A 22,966-nucleotide genomic window follows, 5' to 3' on the forward strand; every position below is an offset into this window, starting at 1 on the left:
TGGAAGTCAGAGACGATCCTTCAGGAGTTGGTCTCTCCTACTGTGAGTTCTGGGACTGAACGCAAATCCCCAGGCTTACACTGCAAGCCTTTTACCTGCCGAGCGAGCCCCATGATAGTGATTTTCATCCTCAACTCGACTCTCTACTCTTTGATTCTAAATCCAGTCAGGTTGAGTCAGGGTCATGTTGTGTAATCCAGGCTGGCCACACGTGTAATCCACACTTGCAGCAATCTCCTGCCTCAGCCTCCCGACTGCTGGCCTTACATGTATACACTGCTAGGCCTAGCTTCCGGTACGTCTAACAGCCATGCCCAAAGTGAGTGCTCCCTGAAGCTCACAGTGTGACAGGTGTCGGTGGCTTGTGGTGTTAGACGCCCTGTTCCTGAGATCAGCAGAATTGGTGTCTTCCTGGGATGGCCTGGCCGGGGGGTGACAGTGCAGCATCTAAAGCCAGCCCAGGCTGCAGTCCCCATCCTGCGTTGGTCCCTGACCCCACAGTTGTTGAATATTCAATAGGCTCCCTAGTCAAAGACCTTTGTTCTTGGTTAATAACAGTTCTTTGTTGCTGCCGAGAGGGAAGAGTGGCCCCGAGGCTGCACCCGTGCCCTACTGCACGGTTCTACATTAACCTCCTAATTGCTGGAGGCAGCGTGGCTCACGTCCTCAGGGTGTGTCGGGGTGAATGTGGCATGGCTTGCTCATGAGGTTGGCAGAACCCAGGCGCATGTCTCTGCGTCATCTACAGTGAGATAACTGTTGTCTCGTGTCTGGGCCTGCCTGTTGGGAGGGCAGAGGTTAGGGAATCTGCACATTCCAGAGGGACCTGGAATGCTGGCCCCTTGTCCTCCCCCAGCCCTCTCATACTTCCGGGTACATCTGGGGCCGGGGACACTGAGAACCTGCACCCTGGTGAGCACTTGTGATGCTGTGACCATACCTACTGAACCCAGGCTCATCCTTAGGGTTACCCCAGGCCTGCCCCTAGGGTCTCACTATGTAGCCCTGGGTGGTTTCAACTTCAGGATTCTCTGTCTTAGTCGCCTGAGAGTTAGGATCACAGTATGGGTTCCAGCAGCCTACTCAGGGAGACCTGTTAAAGTGTACTCAGAACACAATCAGCTCCGTCCAGAGTCCTCAGTGGCTTCTGTGGGTCATATCAGCCCGTAAAACCTCGTTGGCTATAGTCCAGACACTCAGGCCTCTTTCTTTTCTCTTTCCACACCCCACATACGATGCCCTTATGCATGTTCTCTGTGGCTGGGGACAAAAGCAGGGGCCTGGTTCTTGTCAGCAGGTTCTGCAGACTGGATTTCTTTTAAATTATGTGCATGAATGTGTATGTATGCATGCTGTGGTGCATGTTGGAGGTAAGAGGACAGCTTGCAGGAGTTGATTCTCCTCTTGCATCATGTGGGTTCCAGAATTCGAACTCAGATCCTCAGCGTCAGTGGCAAGTGCATTTACCCTCTGAGCTAGCTTGCTGGCCCTGGCAGGTTTCTTACATGACTGGCACTTAAATGCCCAGAAGTGGCTTCTGGGCTCTTTTATGACTTGGGGTTGGCAGAGGTTTTTGTTGTTGTTGTTTGTTTTGTGCCCTTTGGTTAAACCAAGTTACAGGGCAGGCTTGGGGAAGGGTCGTAGAAGGGCTGGGATGACTCCACCATCCACCAATCAAATGGACTTCCGGGCTCCTGTCTGTCCATCCTTCTGCATCAGGAGTCGGCACACCTTTCTACAAATGTGCCACGTGTGCTGCTGCCCCAGACTCTGCCCTTCCTGGGACCTGCTCTTCCCCACATAGCCTCAAGTCTGTGTCCCCCCTTCACTGAGCTTCAGCTAAGGGGAAGATCTGACCAAAACAGAAAGAACTTGACCAAAGACAGCACCCCGTCCCAGGATAACCTCTGTCCCTAACCCTTCACATCACCCCATTTGCTCTTATGTTTTGTGTTCATTGTACGTATTACTTCTTGGCATAAATTTATCACCAGCTCATTGGCTGGTCCCCCCCTCACCCACCTCAGATTATAAGCTGCATAAGAGCAGGACGTTTTCTTTGGCTACCATGGTATCCTTGGCTCCCTGAAGGACACATGTAGGCCTATTTGTTGAATGACTATTTGGAATGAGGAAACTGAAGTTCTGAGAAGTAACTCCCCCCAAACACACAGCAGAAAAGGGACCAGGTCAGGATTCGAACTTAAGCCATTTAGTACCCAACAGGAAGGGTACAAGTTAGGATGTCCATGGAGCCAATTGCTTAGGGGATCATGGCTCTTACACATTATCATCTCCTTCACTTATTGGAGATAGAGCACACTTTGCTAGCTTCATTCAGCAAATGGACCATGCATTTAACTAATGGCTACAGGAACCTTACCACCTAAGTTTCATGCAGACACACCTATAGAGCGAGCCCATGTGAAGATGATGTCACTGTCCTCTGCATTATCCTGGACAACAAAATGCAGCCAGGGCTGGGGAGATGACCTAGTGGATGAAGTACTTGCCCCCTATATGTGAGGACCAGAGTTTGGATGTCCAGAACCCACTTAAATGTCCAGTAGTAATTCCAGTGCTCAAGAGGCAGAGGAATCCCATCTCTTGGAGCAAGCTGGCCAGCTAGACTATCTGGATGGGTGAGCTCTGGGTTCAAGTGAGAGACCCTGCCTCAATATATAGGGTAGAGAGTGATCGTGGGGGACCCCCAGCATTGTCTTCACTGACACAAGCATACGTGCACCTGCACACACGTACATACCCACACACGGGAGAGCACTCATACCCATGCAAACAGAACAAAGCAGAATGACACAGGTTTGTAATTTGTGTTGACACAGGTATATAATCCCCACCACACAGCAGACCAAGGCGGGAAGATTCCAAATTCAAGGCCAGCCTGGGAAACTTATCAAAGCCTTTTCTAAATAAATGAAGGACTGGCTAGGTAGCTCAGAGGTAGAGAACTTGCCTAGCATGTGTATGTGTGAGGTCCTGGGTTCAATTCCCAGCACAGTAAAAAAAAAGAAAAGAAAGTCCAGCTATTCTGTCACTGGCGAGGTGAGTGACTGTCTTCCAAGGCTTGTTCCTGGTCTCTGAGATTTGAAGGCTCCCAAGCTGTCTGGAGTGAATTTTGCTTTTCTTCTTTTACCCAGAGAACATGTCTCTGGGTTCTAGCTGCTTCTCTCCGCCTGTGAACTTCCTTCAAGAGCTGCCAAGCTATCGGTCAGTGGCACGCCGGAGGACAAACATCCTCGCCCGGGACAAGCAGAGTGGCACCCTGCTGAAGCCGACCGACTCCTACAGTTCCCAGCTGGATGGAGGAATCCCAGAGAACCTCAACAGCCAGTCCATCCGCAAGTATGCGCTGAACATCTCTGAGAAGCGGAGGCTGAGGTTTGTTCAGTAGCCACCTGGAAGTGGCCATGCTGTAGGCTGGGAGAGGGATGTATGTGGTGCGTGTGGTGTGCTTGTCATGTGTGGAACCGAGAGTTCATTCTGTAGTGAGCATTCCTAAGCTGTGGTGACACATGACCTTCAAGAAGTTGGTCACCTCCTGTTTGAATACACAGTCCCAGGTTTAGTTTACTTGTAGCCAGACTCACATTCTCATTCTCTCTCTCTCTCCCTCTCTTCTTTCCCCCTCTCTCTCTGTATCTGTCTTTCTCCCCCTCTTCTCATCTCTCTCTCTCTGTGTACATGTATATGTATGTATGTGCAAGCACCCATGGAGGGGCCAGAAGTTGACATTTGTTGGCACCCTCTGTCACTCCACTTCAGTTTTGAGGGGAACATACTCTCTCACTGAACCTGGAGTTCAGCAGTTGGCTGTTCAGGCTGGACCAGCAAGTCTCCTAGGATCCTTCAGTCTCAGGCTGCACACCCAGCAAGTCCCTAAGACCCACCCAGCTCTGGGGTGACAGGCAGGTCCTAGGGATCCTAATCAGGTCCTCAGGCTTGCACATCACCCAGCTCTGGGGTGACAGGCAGGTCCTAGGGATCCTAATCAGGTCCTCAGGTTTGCACACCACACACTTTACCCATTGAGCCGTCACCCCAGGCCTCTTCCCCTCCTTTTTCGTGTCATGATATCTCTGTGTAACCTGGGCTAATCTTGAATTCACCTGTCCCCACCTCCCAAAGTTAGGGTTACAGGCATGTACATCATATCCATCCATCCATCTCTCATCTATCCATTGTCATCATATCTATCATCTGTTCATCCACTAATCTGTATCCATTTATCTATATCCATCTATCATCTATCCTTCTTTGTCTGTATTTGTATACATCCATCAATGTATCTATCTATATCCATTTATCCATTTGTCTATCCTATCTGTCCATCCATTTATCAATATCTGTATCTATATCTATCCATTTGTGTGTCTAAACATACTCTGTGCAATGGGAAAGCAGTTCACCTTTCATGAATACAGCAGTACATAGTAAATGTACTTTTTTGTGAATATTGTTCTATGGTTAGTGGTGGGTATTTATTAAGAATGGATTAAATAACCAGCTACTGTGCTTAAGAAAAAGTGGAGAGCAAACCCAGCCAGGCTGGGGCTATCATGGAATCAGCAGTCTGTGCTCCTGGGACAGAGGACCACAGCAACACATATTATATATTCTCATCCTTTAAAGAACTTGTGGCATCAGGCTGAGCATGGTGGCACAGACCTTTAATCCTAGCACTTGGAGGCAGAGGCAGGTGGATGAATCTCTGTGAGTTCAAGGCCAGCCTGGTCAACATGGCAAGTGCCAGACCAGTCAGAGCTACATCATGAGATCCTGTCTCATAAACAAAACAGCCATTTGTAGCATATTGGGAGAGATAGACATTAATTGGAGAGAATGTGTTATCAAAAGAAGGTGTAACCTGGAGGTGAAATAGGAGGATCTGATCAGCTGACGGGGTAGGGCAAGAGGTTAGGAATGGCACCGTAGGATCATTGTACTGAGCACACAGTACACACTGTGATCGACAGCTTATAATTCAGTGGCACTGAGCCTATTGGCAATGCTGTGCATCCATCACTCCAGCTACTTCCAAAAATGCTTTATCACCACAGCTGGAAACTCTGTACCCATTAAAAAAAGCACTCTCAGTTCCCCCTCCGTCAGCCCAGGCAGCCATGAACCTGCTGTCTCTAGACTTATGTGTGCATGGAAAGTGACCTCCCAGTCTGGCTTTTTTTTATTTTGTGTAACACTTTGAAGGTTCATTCACACTGGAGCGTGTGTCGTCATCCCTTTTTATGGCTGACTAGGCTCTCATCCCGGGTGTCCTGGAAGCTTAGACTTGATGCTACCTTGTCCTTGTCACGCTCATGGCCCTTTTTTGATGCAGGGACATTCAGGAAACCCAGATGAAGTATTTATCCGAGTGGGACCAGTGGAAACGGTACAGCAGCAAGTCCTGGAAGAGGTTCCTAGAGAAAGCTCGTGAGATGACCACCCACCTGGAGCTGTGGCGCAAGGACATCCGCAGCATTGAAGGTAGAGCCTGTTTGCCGCGGCTCCCCTGCAGGCCAAGCTGCTGGGGGTGGGGGCGGGGGGGGCAGTGTTATGCTTACCAGCTTACAGCTTCCCCTGCAGACAGCTGAGGTTGGGGCTGAGCATTTTGGGATTTTGCCTTATCTGGTGTGGCCTCCCCTGCAGGCAAGCTGGGTTTGCACCTGGCTCTTGCGATGTTGAGGATTTCCTTCCAAGGTGAATGTTGTGTTAGTGACTGTCCTCGTCGCTGTCACACAGAAGCAAACTGAGGGAGGAAGGGTCTGTTCTGGCTCACAGTTTCAGAATACCGTCTGCCATGGCAGGGCGAGGCATGCCGTCAGGAGCTTGAGGAGGCTGGTCGTGTGGCATCTGTAGTCAGGACACAGAAGCCATGAGCGCTGGAGCTCAGTTCACTTTCCTCTTTTTATTCAGTCTAGCTCATGGGATGGTGCTGCCCACATTCAGGGTGGGTCTTTCCACCTCAGTCGAACCTCTCTGTTCCCTGACAGACATGTCCCTGACAGACATGCCCAGAGGTGCCTCCTCAGTGACTCTAGATCCAGTCAAGCTGACTGTCTCAAGTATGAACTTGACCCACACTTAACCTTAATAGGGCCTGTCCCTTTGTCTTCTAGAAAGGTCACAGCAGAGCCTGGGGCAGGGAGGGAGATGCCTCTTACCATTCTGTATTTTTCTATCATAAAACAAAACGATTTATAATCAGTGCCTTAATAGCTGCTGACATAGAAGTTCCCAACACAGTCTGTAAAGAGCATGGCAGGATGTTTGGGAGAAGTGACCATCTTCCTTATTACCTACCCTAAAAGTATAGTGCCAGGCGTGGTGACCAGGACCTTAATCCAGATAGGGACAAGTGCATCTCTGAGTTTCAGGCCAGCCAGGGTGACACCTTGGAGCTCTGTCCCCCAAACAAACAAGCAAACAACAGATGGTAGAGTGTCCTCTGGTCTTCTGGGGAAGGTGGTGCTGGAGCAGAGTTCAGCAGGTAAGAGCAGGAACTTGCCAAGGCCCCAGTTCCGTTTCTAGCACCCACACTGAGAAGCTCACCACGGCCTGTAACTCCAGCTTCAGGGAATCCAGAACCCTCTTCTAGCCTCCACAGGTGTCTGTGTATCCCCCCTCCCCATATATATAATTAAAATATAATAAATATTTAAATATACCACTGATAATGTATTCTTCTTTGTAAATTGTTGTCTTATATGGAGACTTGTAAACATAGTTCTAAGAAGTCTTCCGGGCTCATCCAGAACTTCCCCACACACTCGCACCCTTTCTCCTGAAATGGAAGCATAGTGTGGTCTTGAGCAAAGTACAAGCAAATCCTTATGAGCATTGTCGATGAACCAAGTGTTGCCTTGGGCGTCTCACTCAGATTATCTCTGTTAGTCCTCACAAGACTCCCACCCCTTTGTTTCTCTCTGGGTAGACCAGGCTGGCCTTGAACTCAGATCTGCCTGCCTCTGCCTCCGAATGCTAGTATTAAAAGTGGGTGCCACCATGCCCAGCCTCACAAAACCCTTTCATGTGGATACTTCAGCATTTGCCTGCCACAGCGACGTTAGGATGCTTGCCCAAGGGCACTCAGCCAGGATGAAGCACACAGGCCGTCAGGCTTCACAGGCCAAGTGTTTTGAACATGAAATGTCCCCCATAGACTCCTGTGTCTGAACACTCGGTCTCCACCTGTGGGCTAGCCTCAAAGTGGGACCTAACTGGAGGAAATGGAGCACTGGGGTGGGCCTTGAGGTTTCTTGTCTGAGTCCCCTTTCCCGTCTCTCTTCTGCTTTCTGACTGTGGACACACGGTGATCAGTCCCCTCAACACGCCTGCTGCCATGCCTTCTGTGTCATGATGGACTGTGTCCCCTCAAACTGTGAGCCCCAAATACCTTCCTCCCTGAGTTGTCAGGTACCAGCCCACAGTAACGAGAAGCTGTGCCCAGCTTCCCTGGTTTGGTGGAATACGCCTGGAGACTTCTGACTGCTGAGGCTTTCTTTTCCCTGGGCAACCGGATCTTTGGCTTTCTCTTCATTTGTTCTACTGGGATTTCTTGGCTGACTGGATGTCCCTGGGGCAGAACGAGAAGGTGTGCAAATCAAAGCCATTAACTCTGGTGACATCGCTGAGTGTTTGACAGAGCATGGTGTGGGTGTCTTCCATCATCAGGGTCAGCCATGTGCTCTTGACTCCTAAGGAACGAAAAGCACTTTGCTCTACAGACTGTCTGCAGGGATTCAGGTCTTCTCTGCTAGGAGACTGCTCTTCTGAATGGAGACACTGAGATCATTCTGAGAGATGCTGTGAGCTTTCTGAGAGATGCAGAGAAGACACCATTAGCCCTAGTCCTCATTCTTGGCAAGTGTGAGCTAGAAGAGCTTTTGCCTTTTAAAATCTATGAAAACCTTACAGCAAGTATTCTATTAAATGACATGCTGGAAAGCCTGAGCTTGAGAATGAGGAAATGTGCTTGTTATCACAGAGTCTCTTCAGCATTACTCTGGAAGTCTTAGCTAACTGCGCACTTCAGAGATGAGGCAGAAAGGGCAAAGAATCAGAAAGGGAAGAAATAAAATATCATTTGTCCAGATAATATATACATAGAAAATACAAAAGACAATCTATTAGAATCAACATGTAGATTTAACAAGGTTAGTTGCTGATTTGACAAAGTCTGTATAAAATTGATTGTATTTACCCCATTATTAGGGGGTTGCTGGGAACCTCCTAACAGGGTTTTGCTGGGGAACCTAGGGCTTTGCACATGCTAAGTAAGTACTCTACCTCTGAGCTACAGTCCCAGCCTTAAGTGTATTTCTTCATACTAGCACCATTTAGAAAAGTAAGGGTTTTTAAAGTTTTAAAAATTTTAATTATATGTGTGTGCATCTGTGTGGGCTGTGTGTGTGTGTTTTGATTATACGTGTGTGCATCTGTGTGGGCTGTGTGTGTGTGTTTTGATTATATGTGTGGAGTGTGTGTGTGTTTTGATTATACATGTGTGCATCTGTGTGGGGTGTGTGTGTGTGTTTTGATTATATGTGTGGGGTGTGTGTGTGTTTTGATTATATGTGTGGGGTGTGTGTGTGTGTGTGTGTTTTGATTATATGTGTGTGCATCTGTGTGGGCTGTGTGTGTGTGTTTTGATTATATGTGTGGGGTGTGTGTGTGTGTGTGTGTGTGTGTGTTTTGATTATATGTGTGTGCATCTGTGTGGGCTGTGTGTGTGTTTTGATTATATGTGTGGGGTGTGTGTGTGTGTGTGTTTTGATTATATGTGTGTGCATCTGTGTGGGCTGTGTGTGTGTGTTTTGATTCTACGTGTGTGCATCTGTGTGGGCTGTGTGTGCATGTTTTGATTATATGTGTGGGGTGTGTGTGTATAGGTGCAGGTGCCCGAGGAGGAAGTTGGAGACCCTTCAGCTACAGTGACAGGTGCTTGTAAACTACCTAATGTGGGTGCTGAGAACCAAGCTTGAGTTCTCTGCAGAGCAGAACACATTTCTAACCACTGACCCATCTCTCCAGCCCCACAAAATGAAGTTTTCAGTATGATTTATAATCACATTTAAACAGTCAAATCCCTAGAAGTTTATCTAAGGAGAAATAAATAATGCCCAAGCATAGGAAACTAAACATTTTATGGGCCAGGTGTGATGACCTATGCCTATAATCCCTGAACTTGGGAGGTAGAGGCAGGAGGATCATCAATTCCAGAATAGCCAGATATACCTGATAAGTTCAAAGCTAGCCTAAATTATATAGCAGTATTCTCCACCCCCCCCCCCAAAAAAAAAGGCCAGGTGTGGTATGTCACACCTTTAAATCCCAGCATGCAGGAGGCAGAGGCAGAGGCAGGTGGATCTCTGAGTTGCAGGCCAACTTGGTCTATATAAGAGAGTTCAAGGCCAGTCAGGACTACATAGTGAGACCCTGTCTCAAAGGGGAAAAAAAGGAGAAAGAGGAGGAGAATGGGAGGAAAGGGAAGCTGGTTATAAAAATCTTACTAAGAGATACCAAAAGAGATCCATGTTCATGAATCAGGAGATTCAATATTAAAAGATGAGATGTTACGTCTCAAATTCATTAATGTATTTCATGTAATTCAATCAGAGACTCATCTGTGTGTGTCTGTGTGTGAAAATGGATGTACTGATTCTAAGCATTGTATGTTAGAACTGTTGAATACCAAGGGTACCCAGGATAAGCTCAGGGAAGAAGGAAGCTGGAGATGCATAGCACCAGAGATCACCCCTTGGCCTGAGTCTGCAACAGCTAAGTCTCCTATAGGTGTAAAGATAGGTGTGTGGACCACAGACAGGGTAGGATGCAGAACATATGTTACAGATATAGATAATTGACATCCAGAGCAGTGCTGAGGCAGCTGGATGGTCATGTGACAAAAGGGAACTGGGAAGCCCTTCCTCACTTCCGACTGCTCTTAATGGACATGTTCAGAAGCAGCTGTGGATCTACATATGAAAACTCTCTAGGAATCTGGGTTTCAGGTAAAGAATTGAGCATGAGATGTCATGGGTGAAGCCAGGCTTGAAGCCCAATGACCCAAGTGGGTCTCTGGGACCCATGTAGTGAAAGGAGAGAACAGACTTCTGAAAGTTGTCTTCTGACTTCCGTACCAGTAATAAAAAAAATCCATCAAAGGAATATGATTCTTCCTCTCTTTCCCACAGCAGGGATCCTTTTTCCTCAGCCTTCTCTTGGTGATGGAGTCCACTGTGTGCAGCAAGCAGGTCACTGATAGCCACATTGCTTCTTTTCCAGGGAAGTTTGGTACGGGCATCCAGTCTTACTTCTCTTTCCTACGGTTCCTGGTGGTGCTGAACCTGGTGATATTCCTGATCATCTTCATGCTGGTTTTGCTCCCGATTATACTCACCAAGTACAAGATTACCAACAGCACTTTCGTGTTCATTCCATTCAAAGACATGGGTGAGTTGAAGGACTGGCTGTCCGGGCTGCAGGGCTTCCTCTCCCGGGCAACTGTGTCAGTCGGGATGGGTTAGGTTATGCTGCAGAAACAAATGATCCTGTTATCCTTGGTACCGGTAACTGTAAACATTTACTTCTCATTTGTAGTCCAGATCCATCATGGACTGGAAATTTTCATTGAGGAGCCCAAACTGCTGGGGCAGCCATGATTGTCACTGTGATCCAGGGGAAGAGAGCCATGGCAAATGTGTGCTGATTCCTGACATTTCTGTTTGGAGATGACACACAAACACATTTCTTCCACATCTCATTGGCCAAATCAGGACACCCAGCCCCTTCTGAGTTCATGAGGGCATGTGGGTAGCGATGCAGGGTGGGTAAGTGGGACATTTAGCAAACCTAAAAGAATCAACCCCTCACCCAAGGTGACTTCATTTCAAGATTGTTATCTATGATAAGAATGTGCTTGAAGCTGATAGCAATTCCACAGTGATCTTGTGCCAGACACTCTGGGAAGTGCTGGACTGGGATTTTGTATTCTCAACCAAACTCAGATCTTCCGGGGATCCTATTAGCCCAGATGGGGAGGGTTTCCTCTGTTTCACAGACACTCACTGAAACCTCTGATCCTAGGCTTGGTGGAGGGGCCAGCTTGGTCCCAGGTCTTCTGAAGGTCTTCCAAAGCCCTCAGACCCTTCAGTCACACAACTCCTTACCCAGAAGAACCCTGGCTCATCGCTTCAGAGGCCCCGTGCCTTCCTCCTCGTCATCTTTATTTCCATTTTGATTCGTTAAAATTCAAATAACCTGGCACTTCAGACTTAGTGTGAGGGCTGCTTTCCGCCTCCTGTGTACGCCTGTTTTCTCACGTATCCACTGTTGTAGAGACATATTTCCTGCTGCTGTGTGAAAATCAACAAAGTTAGGTTTCCAGGCCAGCCGTGCCTGTCAACTAACCTTTCTGAGCCTCTCTCTTTCTCAGTTTCTTTCTCTGTTGAGCCCGGGTGATCATTGAAATAGAGAAGATTATTCCTCCCTGAAAACAACACTTTGTTATTGAATACTGAGATCATTTAAAGAATCATAACCATCAAGGCTGTAGAGATTAGGTTTGGTTTCCAGCTCCCCAGTGGGCTCTCACAACTACCTGTAACTCCAGATGTGGGGGATGTGATTCCCTGTTCTGTTCTCTGTGGGCACTTGCAGACATATATCCTCTCATACACATAATTTAAAATAAAATAAATATTAAAAGGACAATGATATTAAACACTAACTGCCCTGGGTGGTGCATATCTTCTAGTCCTACTGCCTAGGGTGCTGAAGTGGGAAGATGCGGATTTGGCGATAGTCTAAAATGTGAAGTGAAACCTTGTTCCCAGAAAGTGAAATGAGGGGCTGGAGAGATTAAGAGCGTATACTGCTTTTGCAGAGGATCTAGGTTCCTTTCATAGCACCCACGTCAGCGTAGCAGCCAGAGTCACCTGGAGCTTCTGTTCCATGGGATCCGGTGCCCTCTCCTGCCCTCTGTGGGCACCTGCATGAACATGTTGCACATACACACACATATCAACACACAAATAAATAAAAGCAAAATGAAACAATAAAAGACCCACTAAACAAACGGAAATCGATATAACCCCAAATTGTTTAGTAAAGGCACATGCTAAAGCAAAGTAAAGGAGTAAAAGAAACACTATACATAGACGTAAAGAAAAGGGGATGTATCAGACCCACTGGGACTTGAACATAGAACAGCAGGACGTGACAGATACAGCATGTACGAACTCACAGGTGTATCTGAATATGGAGCCACAGCTTAGGTTCACAAACTGCAGTAGATGGGTTACCGGCAGAGTGAGGCTGTTGCTAACGCACGTCCTTGTTTTTGTTTCTTGCAGATATTCAGTGCACAGTCTATCCAGTCAGTAGCTCTGGGCTCATTTACTTTTATAGTTACATCATAGACTTGCTGTCTGGCACAGTAAGTACTCACCTCCATCCGTTGTGGACCCTCCTTACACTGACAGTCAAGTGAGTTAGACATCAGTGTCCTGAACGGGACTCTGTGGTGTGGTGTGTGCCTGTGATCTTACAGGTGAAGACGGGAGGATTGCCAGGCCAGCCTAGGCTACTTAGTGAGACTTTGTCTCAAAACAACCACAAAATCCAAAAGACAGTGTTCCTTTTCAAAGACCAGTGAGAGCCAAATGCCAGTGTTGGCAGTGAGCGGCAGAAGCAGGGTTTGCAGGGGGCTCATCGGCCCGCCCTGTGCACTCCTGCTGACCTCCTGTTAGAGCGAATGAGTGTTCAGGAAGTACACACTGCTGCTTCCAGCCAGTGGCCTTTTCCTGCTCTCTGCTACCTTTGGTTGGCCTGAATTACAGGACTGGGCCGTTAGCCTCTCTGATCTGAAAACCCCAAGTCGTATTGGGGGCATTTGGGATTGTCTGATGGACACCCAACTGGTGAAGTCTGTGGGAATATTCCAGATTCTGAAAAGGTCGGAGGTGTCAGGCCCTGTGTGTTCCAAGCATTTCAGACAAGAGACACATAGCTTGCAGATGAAGCTCTCTTTCTGGAAGTTGCTGTTATTAAAATGCCACATCATAGAAGGTGTGAGTTTTCTGAATAGGTAATTGTTCATTGCATTTAATACTGTGTGTGTGGGTATGTGGCTGTGTGGTTTTACATCTCTGGATCTTTTTTTTTTTTTTTTTGAGACAGGGTTTCTCTGGGTAGCTTTGCGCCTTACCTAGAACTTGCTTTGTAGACCAGGCTAGCCTCGAACTCACAGATATCTGCCTGGCTCTGCCTCCCAAGTGCTGGGATTAAAGGCGTGCACCACCACTGCCCAGCGGTTTTACATCTCTGAAGTCATGTTTTCTACAAAACAACTCAGGGGTTGTTGGGTGCACAATCAACTGCCAGGGATAAAAATGAGAAAACGGGAAGCTCTGCAAACGAGAACAACTTAGTGTCTTGCTCCAAGTCATTGTTACTGAGAGCAAAACTCAACTTATCATGGTGGAGCACAGGGAGGCAAAGGCAGGCGGATCTCTGTGAGTTCAAGGCCAGCCTGGGCTACCAAGTGAGCTCCAGGAAAGGCGCAAAGCTACGCAGAGAAACCCTGTCTCTAAAAACCAAAAAAAAAAAAAAAAAATTCCTGGAACCAAGCCTCAGAGATACTGTCATCTCTGATCCTTCTCCTCCTCCTCTTCCTTCCTCTTCCTCTTGCTCCTCTTCTTCTCTTTGGGTTTTCAAGACAGGAACCCACTAAATAGCCCCATTTCTTCCTGTTGCATCCCACAGGTAACATGTGTTAGTGTGTTTTAAAGGACAGTTAGTGGCACAGATCATAGATGTGCAACACAGGTAGCCTGCTTCAGCAGCCCTGTGCAGAGGAACTTTCTGCAGGCTTCTGGAGAGTAACTTGGATCTGTTATACACAGTGAGAGAGCATCGGCTCTTGAGCTCTTGCAATGTGGCGTCTGTGACCGAGGAATGGGTTTCATTTCATTCCATTGTAGCCACTTTCCACTGAAATAGGGCCAAAAGTGAGGCCACAGGCTTGACTTCTGAAACAGGCTTCTTCTGAGGGCAGGGAACTTATTTTCTGGGCTCTGTGGCCCTCTGGCCCGATGATGTCCCTTTATTGTGAGGGAAAGGTTGGTGAGAACTAAGATCCACCTGGGGCCATGTGGAAAGGGATCTGAAGAGCTGGACAGATTTTTATGATGAGTGTGTCCAGCCTTTGAGACAGTGGGAGACAGTATGGAGTCTTGTCTTCTACATTTGCGTCTATTTAAACATTTTCTGACTCAGGTAGTGTGAGAGTACATGGTTGTCATGGAAAAAGTAGGACTTAGTTTATTAGTTTAAACAGTCTCGCTGCTATTTGGCTCAGGCTAACCTGAAACTTGTTGCCATTTCTGTATGTTCGCCTCTAATGCTTGGATCCCTGATCCATTTTAAGCTGATGGTATATGTGATTTGTCTCTCTGTGAGTCTCAGTATTGTGTGTTCAGAAGACATATTTTCTCCTACAAAAACTCGTTGGCTGGAGATGTAGGGGTGCTTAGTTCTGTTTTGCTGTGTGTCTGATTTTGTTGTTGTTTTTATTGGTTTGCTTTGTTTTGTGTAGACCAGTCTAGCCCTGAATTCACAGAGATCTACCTGCCTCTGCTTCCCAAGTGCTGGCATTAAAGGCCGCTTCTGTGCTGGGTTTTGTGCCTGCACTGGACGCTCTTGATTTTGTTTTGCGGTAAGACCTGGAGGCAAGACAGTGGTCTTCCAAGGTTACTCTTCTTTCCCAAGGTGGTTTTGGCTGCTGACTCCCATGCAGTTACATCTAAACTGTAAGACCATCTTGTTGATTTCTGAATGAAGCCAGCTGGGCTCTGTGTGGGTTTGTGCTGGTTCTGTAGACCCATTTGTAGAGTATTGATATGGAAATGCTGAACTAAGAACATGATCCAAAATAAATGATGCCTTTCTGTTTATTTTTGGTTTTTTTGAGATAGGGTTTCTCTATGTAACAGCTCTGGCTGTCCTGGAACTCATTCTGTAGACCTGGCTGGCTTTAAACTCACAGAGATCAGCCTGCCTCTGCCTTCCAAGTGCATGCACTATAGGTGTGATTACCACCACCTGGATGGGTGGAGATATATATATCATATATGGCGATAAATATGAGAGAGAGTCTCTTTTTTGTTTTGTTTTGTTGAGATATGTCCCTTATAGCCCAGGCTGGCATCAAAATAATTATGTATCTCAAAAAGAATGACTTCAAACTTCTGATCCATCTGCTTCTACCTCTAGAGTGCTAGGATTATAGGCATGTGTCCCCATCCCTGTTTTAAGCTGGGATCAAATCCACAACCTTGTGCATAACAGGCCAGCGCTCTACCCACTGAGCTACATCCCCACCCATTTTTATTTGAACCGTGGTTCATAGTTTTCAGAATATACTGTTTATGCTTGTGTTAAACTTAAGTGGTTTTTTGTTGTTGTTGTTGTTGTTGTTGTTGTTTTGATGCTATGGCCCAGAAATTTTTCTCACATAAAAAGTATTTAATTTTGTATGTGTATCTGGGTGTGTCTGTGTGGGAGTATGTGGACATGAGGGCAGAGGAGGGCATCAGGTCTCCTGGAACTGGAGTTACAGGAGGTTGTGAGTTTCCTGTTGTGGGTGCTGGAAGGCAACCTGGGTCCTCTTCAGGAGCAGTACATGCACCGCTGAGGCGTCTTACCAGTGAGTTTTGATACTCAGGTGTTAGCAGTACCTTATTCCCCTAACACCAGCCCAGCATCCCGTGTACCTTGGCTTTGGCTCTGGTGTGGAGAGATTCCGTGATGAACAAGGGCACTTGAGCGTGGGTTCCTTGAGGCAGGGATGCCTCCTTTGGTTGCCTGCCTGAGATGACCCCCCTGACCCCATGTTCTTGCTTTGTTCAGGGTTTCTTGGAGGAGACCAGCCTGTTTTATGGCCACTACACCATTGATGGAGTGAAATTTCAGAACTTCACGTATGATCTGCCCCTGGCTTACTTAGTAAGCACGATTGCCTACCTGGCCCTGAGTCTGCTCTGGATAGTGAAGAGGTGAGCGCCCCTTGCTTCCTCCTCCTCTTTGATTGCCATTTGTGTCAGCATGGCTCGTACTGCTGTGACCAAACACCTGGCAGAGACAGCTCAAGGGAGGAAAGATCCATCTGGGCTCACGGTCACAGGGACTTTCAGCCCCTCGCAGTGAGGAAGGCAGTAGGAGAGGGCAGGAAGCTTGTTCATATGGTGGTGGGTCAGACAGCAGAGAGCACTCTAACCAGGAGTCCAGCCCTGTGACCTCCTTCTGTGAGCCTGTCCCACCTCTTTTTTTTTTTTTTTTTTTTTTTTTTTTTTTTGGTTTTTCAGACAGGGTTTCTCTGTGTAGCTTTGTGCCTTTCCTGGATTTTGCTCCATAGACCAGGCTGGCCTCGAACTCACAAAGATCCACCTGCCTCTGCCTCCCGAGTGCTGGGATTAAAGGCATGCGCCACCACTGCCCGGCCTGTCCCACCTCTTAAAGGTTCCACATCCTCCCTACATTTTTCCACCCCCATAAGTCTGTGGGATGTCTCAGATTCTTGGTGGCTGGAGTCTCTTACTGTTGTATGGATTCTGGAAGTCAGGGTCTGAAAGATAAGCAGAGCCCACGGGTGGGCTTCAGAGGAAGGGGTTGAGTGTGTTGCAGCCAAGACTCAGACAGAGTAGAAGTCAGGAGCTGGCAGCTGGGGCAGCAGCCTACAGTCCAGTGTGTGCTAAGTACCTCTTCCAGACCCCTCTTCCTCACAGGCTTCCTTCTGGCCGGGGAGTATTATGTTAACTGGGTCTCCATTGGCTTGCAAGTGGCAGAAAACCAACCCTGGTTAATTGGACCATTGGGGAATTGAGTGCACAGCGAGCCAAAGAAGGGGGAGAGACTTCTGAGAAGGACACAGCCTTGGTTTAGGAACGATATTAAAATCAAGAGCCTCCTCAGCTCTGAGTGTCTGTGTGGCGGCAGCTCCCTGCAGTGGTGGGAAATAGCACATCGGTCTCTACCAGCCTGCAGCTCCTCTGGTCACGGGCACAGAAATTCTGTGAAGGTGTTGTTGGCTCCGTCCACACAGATGCCTAATCCTGACCCTTTCACTGTGGTCAGGGCCAGGAGACTGTGTTGAGCTCCTGTTAGTGTGTGTCTATCCCCTGGTTAGGGTCATGTAGTTTGGATGTGAAATGCCCTCTGGAGGCTCAGGTGTTGAAGGCTTGGTTCCTGGATGGTGAGCTTTAGAGGTGAATGCATCATGAACATGCTAATCTCAGAAATGGGGCAATCCACCTGTGAGTTCACAGCTCAGTGGCCTATTTGGAGCCGGGCCTGGTTGGAGGAAGCAGGCGACACATTTTGTCAGCCTCCCTTTCCTTTCCCTTTCTCTGCTTCCTGGATACCATGAGGTATTTCCCTCTCCCCCTTTCTGCTTCTTCCACCATGCTCAGCTGCCATAATGCCCTCCCCCTCACCTCAGACCCAGCAATGGATCCAGCCAACCATGGATAGATGTTTCTGGAACAGTGAAGCAAATAAACTTTTCCTGCCTTAAGCTGTCTATCTCAGGTATTTGCCACAGTGTGACAAGTCTGTCTGACAGGTCATAAGACACCAAGGCCTTTCCCTGGTGGTTTGGTGAGAGAGCAACTCCCAAGAAAGGAGGGAGATTCTAAATACTGTCAACCACTGTCTCACCAAACACTAGCCTGAACACAATAGAAGCTGTGTCTGTGAACACCGCAAAAGACTTCCGAATTAAAACTTTGGGCCATGCATCATGATCGCTAGTGCATGCCTGTGATCTCAACTACTCACGAGGCCGAGGCAGGAGGATCACAAGTTTGAGGGCAGCCTGGGCACCTCAACAAATGTTTCGAAATAAAAATATTGTAAGGGAAGGGGAGCCAGGAGTCTAGTTCAGAGATTGACTTGGCCTGGGAGAGACTTTGGGTCCAATTTTTGACATTGCAACAAATAAATAAATACATAAGGTGAGATAAATAAATAAGACATATTATTTTGAAAAAGGAGTTACTGAGTGGAGGGCTAAAGAGATGGCTCAGTGATTATGTACACTGGCTGCTCTTCCAGAGGACTGGGATTTGATTCCCAGAACCCATGTGGTGGCTCACAAGCATGTATAACTCTAATTCTAGGTGATGTAACACCCTCTTCTGGCCTCCACAGGTAACAGGTGCACATATGGCACACAAGCCATACATGCAGGCAAAACACCCATACACATAAAGTAAGTCTATCTTTAAAGAAGAAGTTATTGAGTGGATAAAAGACAATGATTTTCATCAGTGAGGTACCTGCTCACCTGCCACATAGATTTAGAATAAACATGGCTGTGCCGCAGTGGGCCAGCAATGCCGCCATGTCCAATGTCATAGATCTTAAAAGAGACCAATTCACGGGCCTATGTTTTGGTGTTGTTCTCAGAATGATGCTTGTGTTTTGGGGTCAGGTCGGTGGAAGGGTTCAAAATCAACCTGATCCGGAGTGAGGAGCACTTCCAGAGTTACTGTAACAAGATCTTCGCTGGCTGGGACTTCTGCATCACCAACCGCAGCATGGCCGAGCTGAAACACAGCAGCTTGCGGTACGAGCTCCGAGTGAGTGCTGCTGGGTTGCCCTGGGGGAGGAGCCTCGCTGCCAGGCTAGGTCTGGGGAGGCTCTTTGCAGATTACATGGTATCTCAGGGCCCATTCTGTCTCAGCAAGCTTCCCCTTGGCTGGTTTTAGGAGCAAACAGCTTATTGGGTTGATCACCTTTAACCCAAGTATGGGTGCTGATAACTTGGGACTGGGATGGGAGGTAGGACACACAGGGGAGATGGTGCCTTCCCTCCACCCCCTACTTTCTTATTAATATCCCTACCTGGTCATAGCCTCATAAGCATTGTTCGCACTAGAAACATGAAGGGAATACTGTGATGACAGAATGGATTAGAGGGAAGTTGAATGATGACAGGAAAACTTCCACATTTAATAAAGAGAAATGAATAGCAGCTGGTTGGTCAAACCCATCAGAAAAATATTGGGGGTAGGAATCTAAAGTTTAAGGAAGGTGGGTGGGGTTGGCTCTATTTATTGTTCTTTACACTAACTATGAACAGATCAAATTCTCCTGTTAGAAGCAGAGAATCACAGGCTGGATTAAAAACAAACAACCATAGCAGGACATACTCATAATCTTAGCTACTTGAAAGGTGGAGGCAGAAGAGCTAAAATTTTAGGCAATTTAATAAGACTACCTCAAAAACAAAAGCTTTTTTTTTTTTTTTTAAGGGCTGGAGATGTAGGTGGTTGGTAGAGTGCTGGCCTAGCATACCCAGAGCCCTGGGTTCAATCCTCAGAACTTCAGATAAATAAATGACAAATTAATAAACAAAATTAAAATAATGATATATCCCATTTAAAGAAATACCGCACCATCTGCTCGTGTGCACGTGCACACACACACAGCATCATAAATGCTGATTCAGCTTACACATTTATTACAGAGCCAAATGCAATCTCCAGTAGGAGGTTCTACCTTACCATAAGCCTTAGATATAAAAACTGGTGGGGCTTAGCCTGGGGAGAATCTTGGGCAACATGAACATTTAAGAGAAATCTGTGGGATATGTTACAAAATCCCCCTCCCATTGCTCACCAATGAGTTTTCTTTGGTCCCCAGGCAGATCTGGAGGAAGAGAGAATCCGGCAGAAAATAGCTGAAAGGACCTCAGAGGAAACCATACGCATTTACTCGCTGAGGCTGTTCTTGAACTGCATTGTGCTCGCTGTGCTAGCGGCGTGCTTTTACGCAATCTACCTAGCCACTACCTTCTCACAGGAACACATGAAAAAGGTAAGAGTTCCATGAGAGTTGGTTGACCTTGCACTCTGGTGTGGCGGCATGTACATACACATATATACACATATATACGTATAAACATATTGTCTAAATCAGTCTAGTGACTGTCAGTCATCACACATTAGATACCAAATACCATAAATACCATCCAACTTGTGGCTTTGCCGTCCGTTCATATACTGTGGCTGTCTTCTGTATGGTACAAGATGGTTCACTGCCGTATCCACATGCTAGCCAAAGGGAAAGTGGTGGGGCTCATCTTTAAGGATGAAATACGGAGTTTGATTTAAAACTTCTGCTCTATTGCCTCCGGTAGAATTTAGTTTAGTTGTAACTGGCTTCCAGGAAGGCTCGGAAACTTAGTTTTCATCTTGGATAGCTCTACACATGGCTAAGTGATCTGCTACTATGAAGGAAGGATAGAATGGCTGTCACAAATCAATCATTAGAACATTCTCGGAAGTAACTTGAATGGGCTGTTCTTACAGCTAGACAGAATTCTGTATACTTCACTAATATGTCCAGTAGCATTCATTATTCCTCCAGCATGGCACTAGGTCTCTGCATGTGTGCATGGAAGGAAGGTTCCAAGCATCTAAAGCTTATGTTTCCCAGACACAATGGATGATAAATATGCTTCCTGTGTCTGCTCAGCATCCACAGTTGAGTTCTTTTCAGTTCAAGTCTTCGCTGTCACCATCCCACTTACCCTGACCAGTGCTTTCTATTATCTTTCCAGGAAATTGACAAGATGGTTTTTGGGGAGAACCTCTTGATACTGTACCTCCCATCCATTGTGATCACACTGGCCAATTTCATTACCCCAATCATCTTTGCCAGGATCATCCACTATGAGGATTACTCGCCAGGCTTTGAGATCCGCCTGACAATTCTTAGGTAATGCCTAACTGCATGCATGCTGGGTAGACCATTGCTTGTTCATGGCAGACATTGCTAATCGGTTGTGGCATGTTTTCCGGATATGCTAAGAATCATCCTTCCTTTTGATGAGCCCCATGAATAAATTATCAGTTGCACATGCAGTGAAGGGCCTTAGACCAGTCTCCTGTCAGTATTATACTTTTGATTCTGTATTAATTGAAAGCATAGGGTGGGGCCTTAGAAGAACATACTGTTCTAAACACGTTAGAATTGACAATATTAGGCGAGTCCCGAGAGTTCACCCCGGTAAATAAAGATGGCTGAGTGGGTACTGTGCTTGAATAGGATTTCTTTTTCTACTGCTCAAATATCTGAGACTAAGCTTTTTTATTTTTTGTTTTCTTTTTTTTTTTTTGTTGTTGTTGTTTTTGTTTTTTGAGACTGTCTTAGGGTTTCTGTTGCTGCAATGAAAACACCATGACCAAAAAGCAAGTTGGGGAGGAAAGGGTTTATTTGGCTTATACTTCCATATCATTGTTCATCATTAAAGACAGTCAAGACAGGAACCCAAGCAGGCTGAGAACCTGGAGGAGCTGATGCAGAGGCCATGGAGGAATGCTACTTACTGACTTGGTCTCCATGGCCTGCTCAGCCTGCTTTCTTATAGAACCCATATGGGTGATACCACTCACAGTGGGCTGGGCCCTCCCCCATCAATCACTAAATAAGAAAATGCCTTCAGGCTTGCCTACAGCCCAATCTTATACAGATTTTCTTTTCTTTCTTTCTTTCTTTCTTTCTTTCTTTCTTTCTTTCTTTCTTTCTTTCTTTCTTTCTTTTTTTCTTTTTCTTTCTTTCTTCCTTTTTTTTTTCTTCTTTTTTTTTTTAAAGAGCTGAGGACTGAACCCAGGGCCTTGCACTTGCTAGGCAAGCACTCTACCACTGAGCTAAATCCCCAACCTCATTATAGAGGTTTTTTAATTGAGGCCCCCTCCTCTCTGATGACTCTACCTTGTGTCAAGCTGACATAAAACTAGCCAGGACAGAGACAGTCCCAGTATGTTTAAGAAGGCTAAGGAATTTGTCTTTTATCCTGGAGAGGCTTTTATGTGGCTGAGTGAACTGCTGTTGAGAAAGACAATGGCTGTTGGAAATCTTTGTGATGTCCTCTATGGCCTCAACTCTAGATCCTTCAGCCTTAGCCCGCTAAGTGCTGGGATTTATAGTCCTGAGCCACCACTCCAGACTGTATTTATATCTTTTTTAAGGCAAACAAACAAGAAAACCTTTGCATTTTGTAATATGGGGTGGGAGAGGGAGAATTTTATTATTAGCACTTATCTGGACTTCACACATGTATATAATATGTTTCAATCCTATTGACTTCCTCCATATTCTGTGCCTCCTTTCACTTATGTGGTACCCTCCCAGTCATTGTAGGATTTTTAAGCTTTTCCACTCAGTGGTCCCATTCATACTTGACCTTTGGCCTACCTTATTTCATGCATTCTTCTTGTTTATGCTGGGTTATATTAAGGAGCTCTCAGGTGGCATGTCATTTCACCCATAAACACTTCAGTGTCTCCAAGTCACCAGGACTTGGTTTAACAAAACCTTACCACATATTCCAAAATAGAGCCAGTCTCCATGATGGAGGGCCTGGTGGCTTATTCATATTAGGATCCACACAGGTCCACATGCTGTTTGATTACTGAATCAGTTTCCTTCCCACCCCCCCTTCTCCTCCGCCTCTTCCTCTCAGGTGGCATGTATGGGTCTCACGATGTGGCTCAGGCTGACCTTGAACTCATCTTCTTGAACTTCATCTCAGGTGGCATGTATGGGTCTCACTATGTGGCTCAGGCTGACCTTGAACTCATCTTCTGTGTACTGTCATGCCTTGCTTTTTCCTGCCTTAGAACCGCAGGAGAGATGGCTCAGTGGTTAGGAGCTCTTGCAGAAGAACTGAGTTTAGGTCCTAGCACCCACATCAGGTGGCTTCTAACAGCCTGTAACCTCAGTTCTAGGGGATTCAATGTCCCCTTCTGGCCTCCATGGGCACCTGCATGCCTGTGCACATGTCCACACACAAACTCATACATGTGCATATAAATAATAAACATTAATAATAGTATTTTAAAATTTGTAATATATATATATGTATGAGATATATTATATA

At 46.6% G+C, this 22,966-nt stretch overlaps 1 protein-coding gene across 1 annotated transcript in view; it reads left to right on the forward strand.

Moving 5' to 3' along the window:
• Tmc7 (transmembrane channel like 7) overlaps window positions 1-22,966 on the forward strand; it is a 48,685-nt gene that overhangs the window by 14,934 nt on the left and 10,785 nt on the right. Inside the window, exons 2-9 of the mRNA XM_028867788.2 lie at window positions 3,159-3,399; window positions 5,357-5,505; window positions 10,306-10,473; window positions 12,375-12,457; window positions 15,931-16,076; window positions 18,512-18,659; window positions 19,726-19,899; window positions 20,645-20,802. Of these exons, the coding sequence (XP_028723621.1) occupies window positions 3,159-3,399; window positions 5,357-5,505; window positions 10,306-10,473; window positions 12,375-12,457; window positions 15,931-16,076; window positions 18,512-18,659; window positions 19,726-19,899; window positions 20,645-20,802 (1,267 nt within the window). The remainder of the gene's footprint in view (window positions 1-3,158; window positions 3,400-5,356; window positions 5,506-10,305; window positions 10,474-12,374; window positions 12,458-15,930; window positions 16,077-18,511; window positions 18,660-19,725; window positions 19,900-20,644; window positions 20,803-22,966) is intronic.

Source organism: Peromyscus leucopus, chromosome 1 (genome assembly GCF_004664715.2).
Source record: "Peromyscus leucopus breed LL Stock chromosome 1, UCI_PerLeu_2.1, whole genome shotgun sequence".
Lineage (NCBI taxonomy): Eukaryota > Metazoa > Chordata > Mammalia > Rodentia > Cricetidae > Peromyscus > Peromyscus leucopus.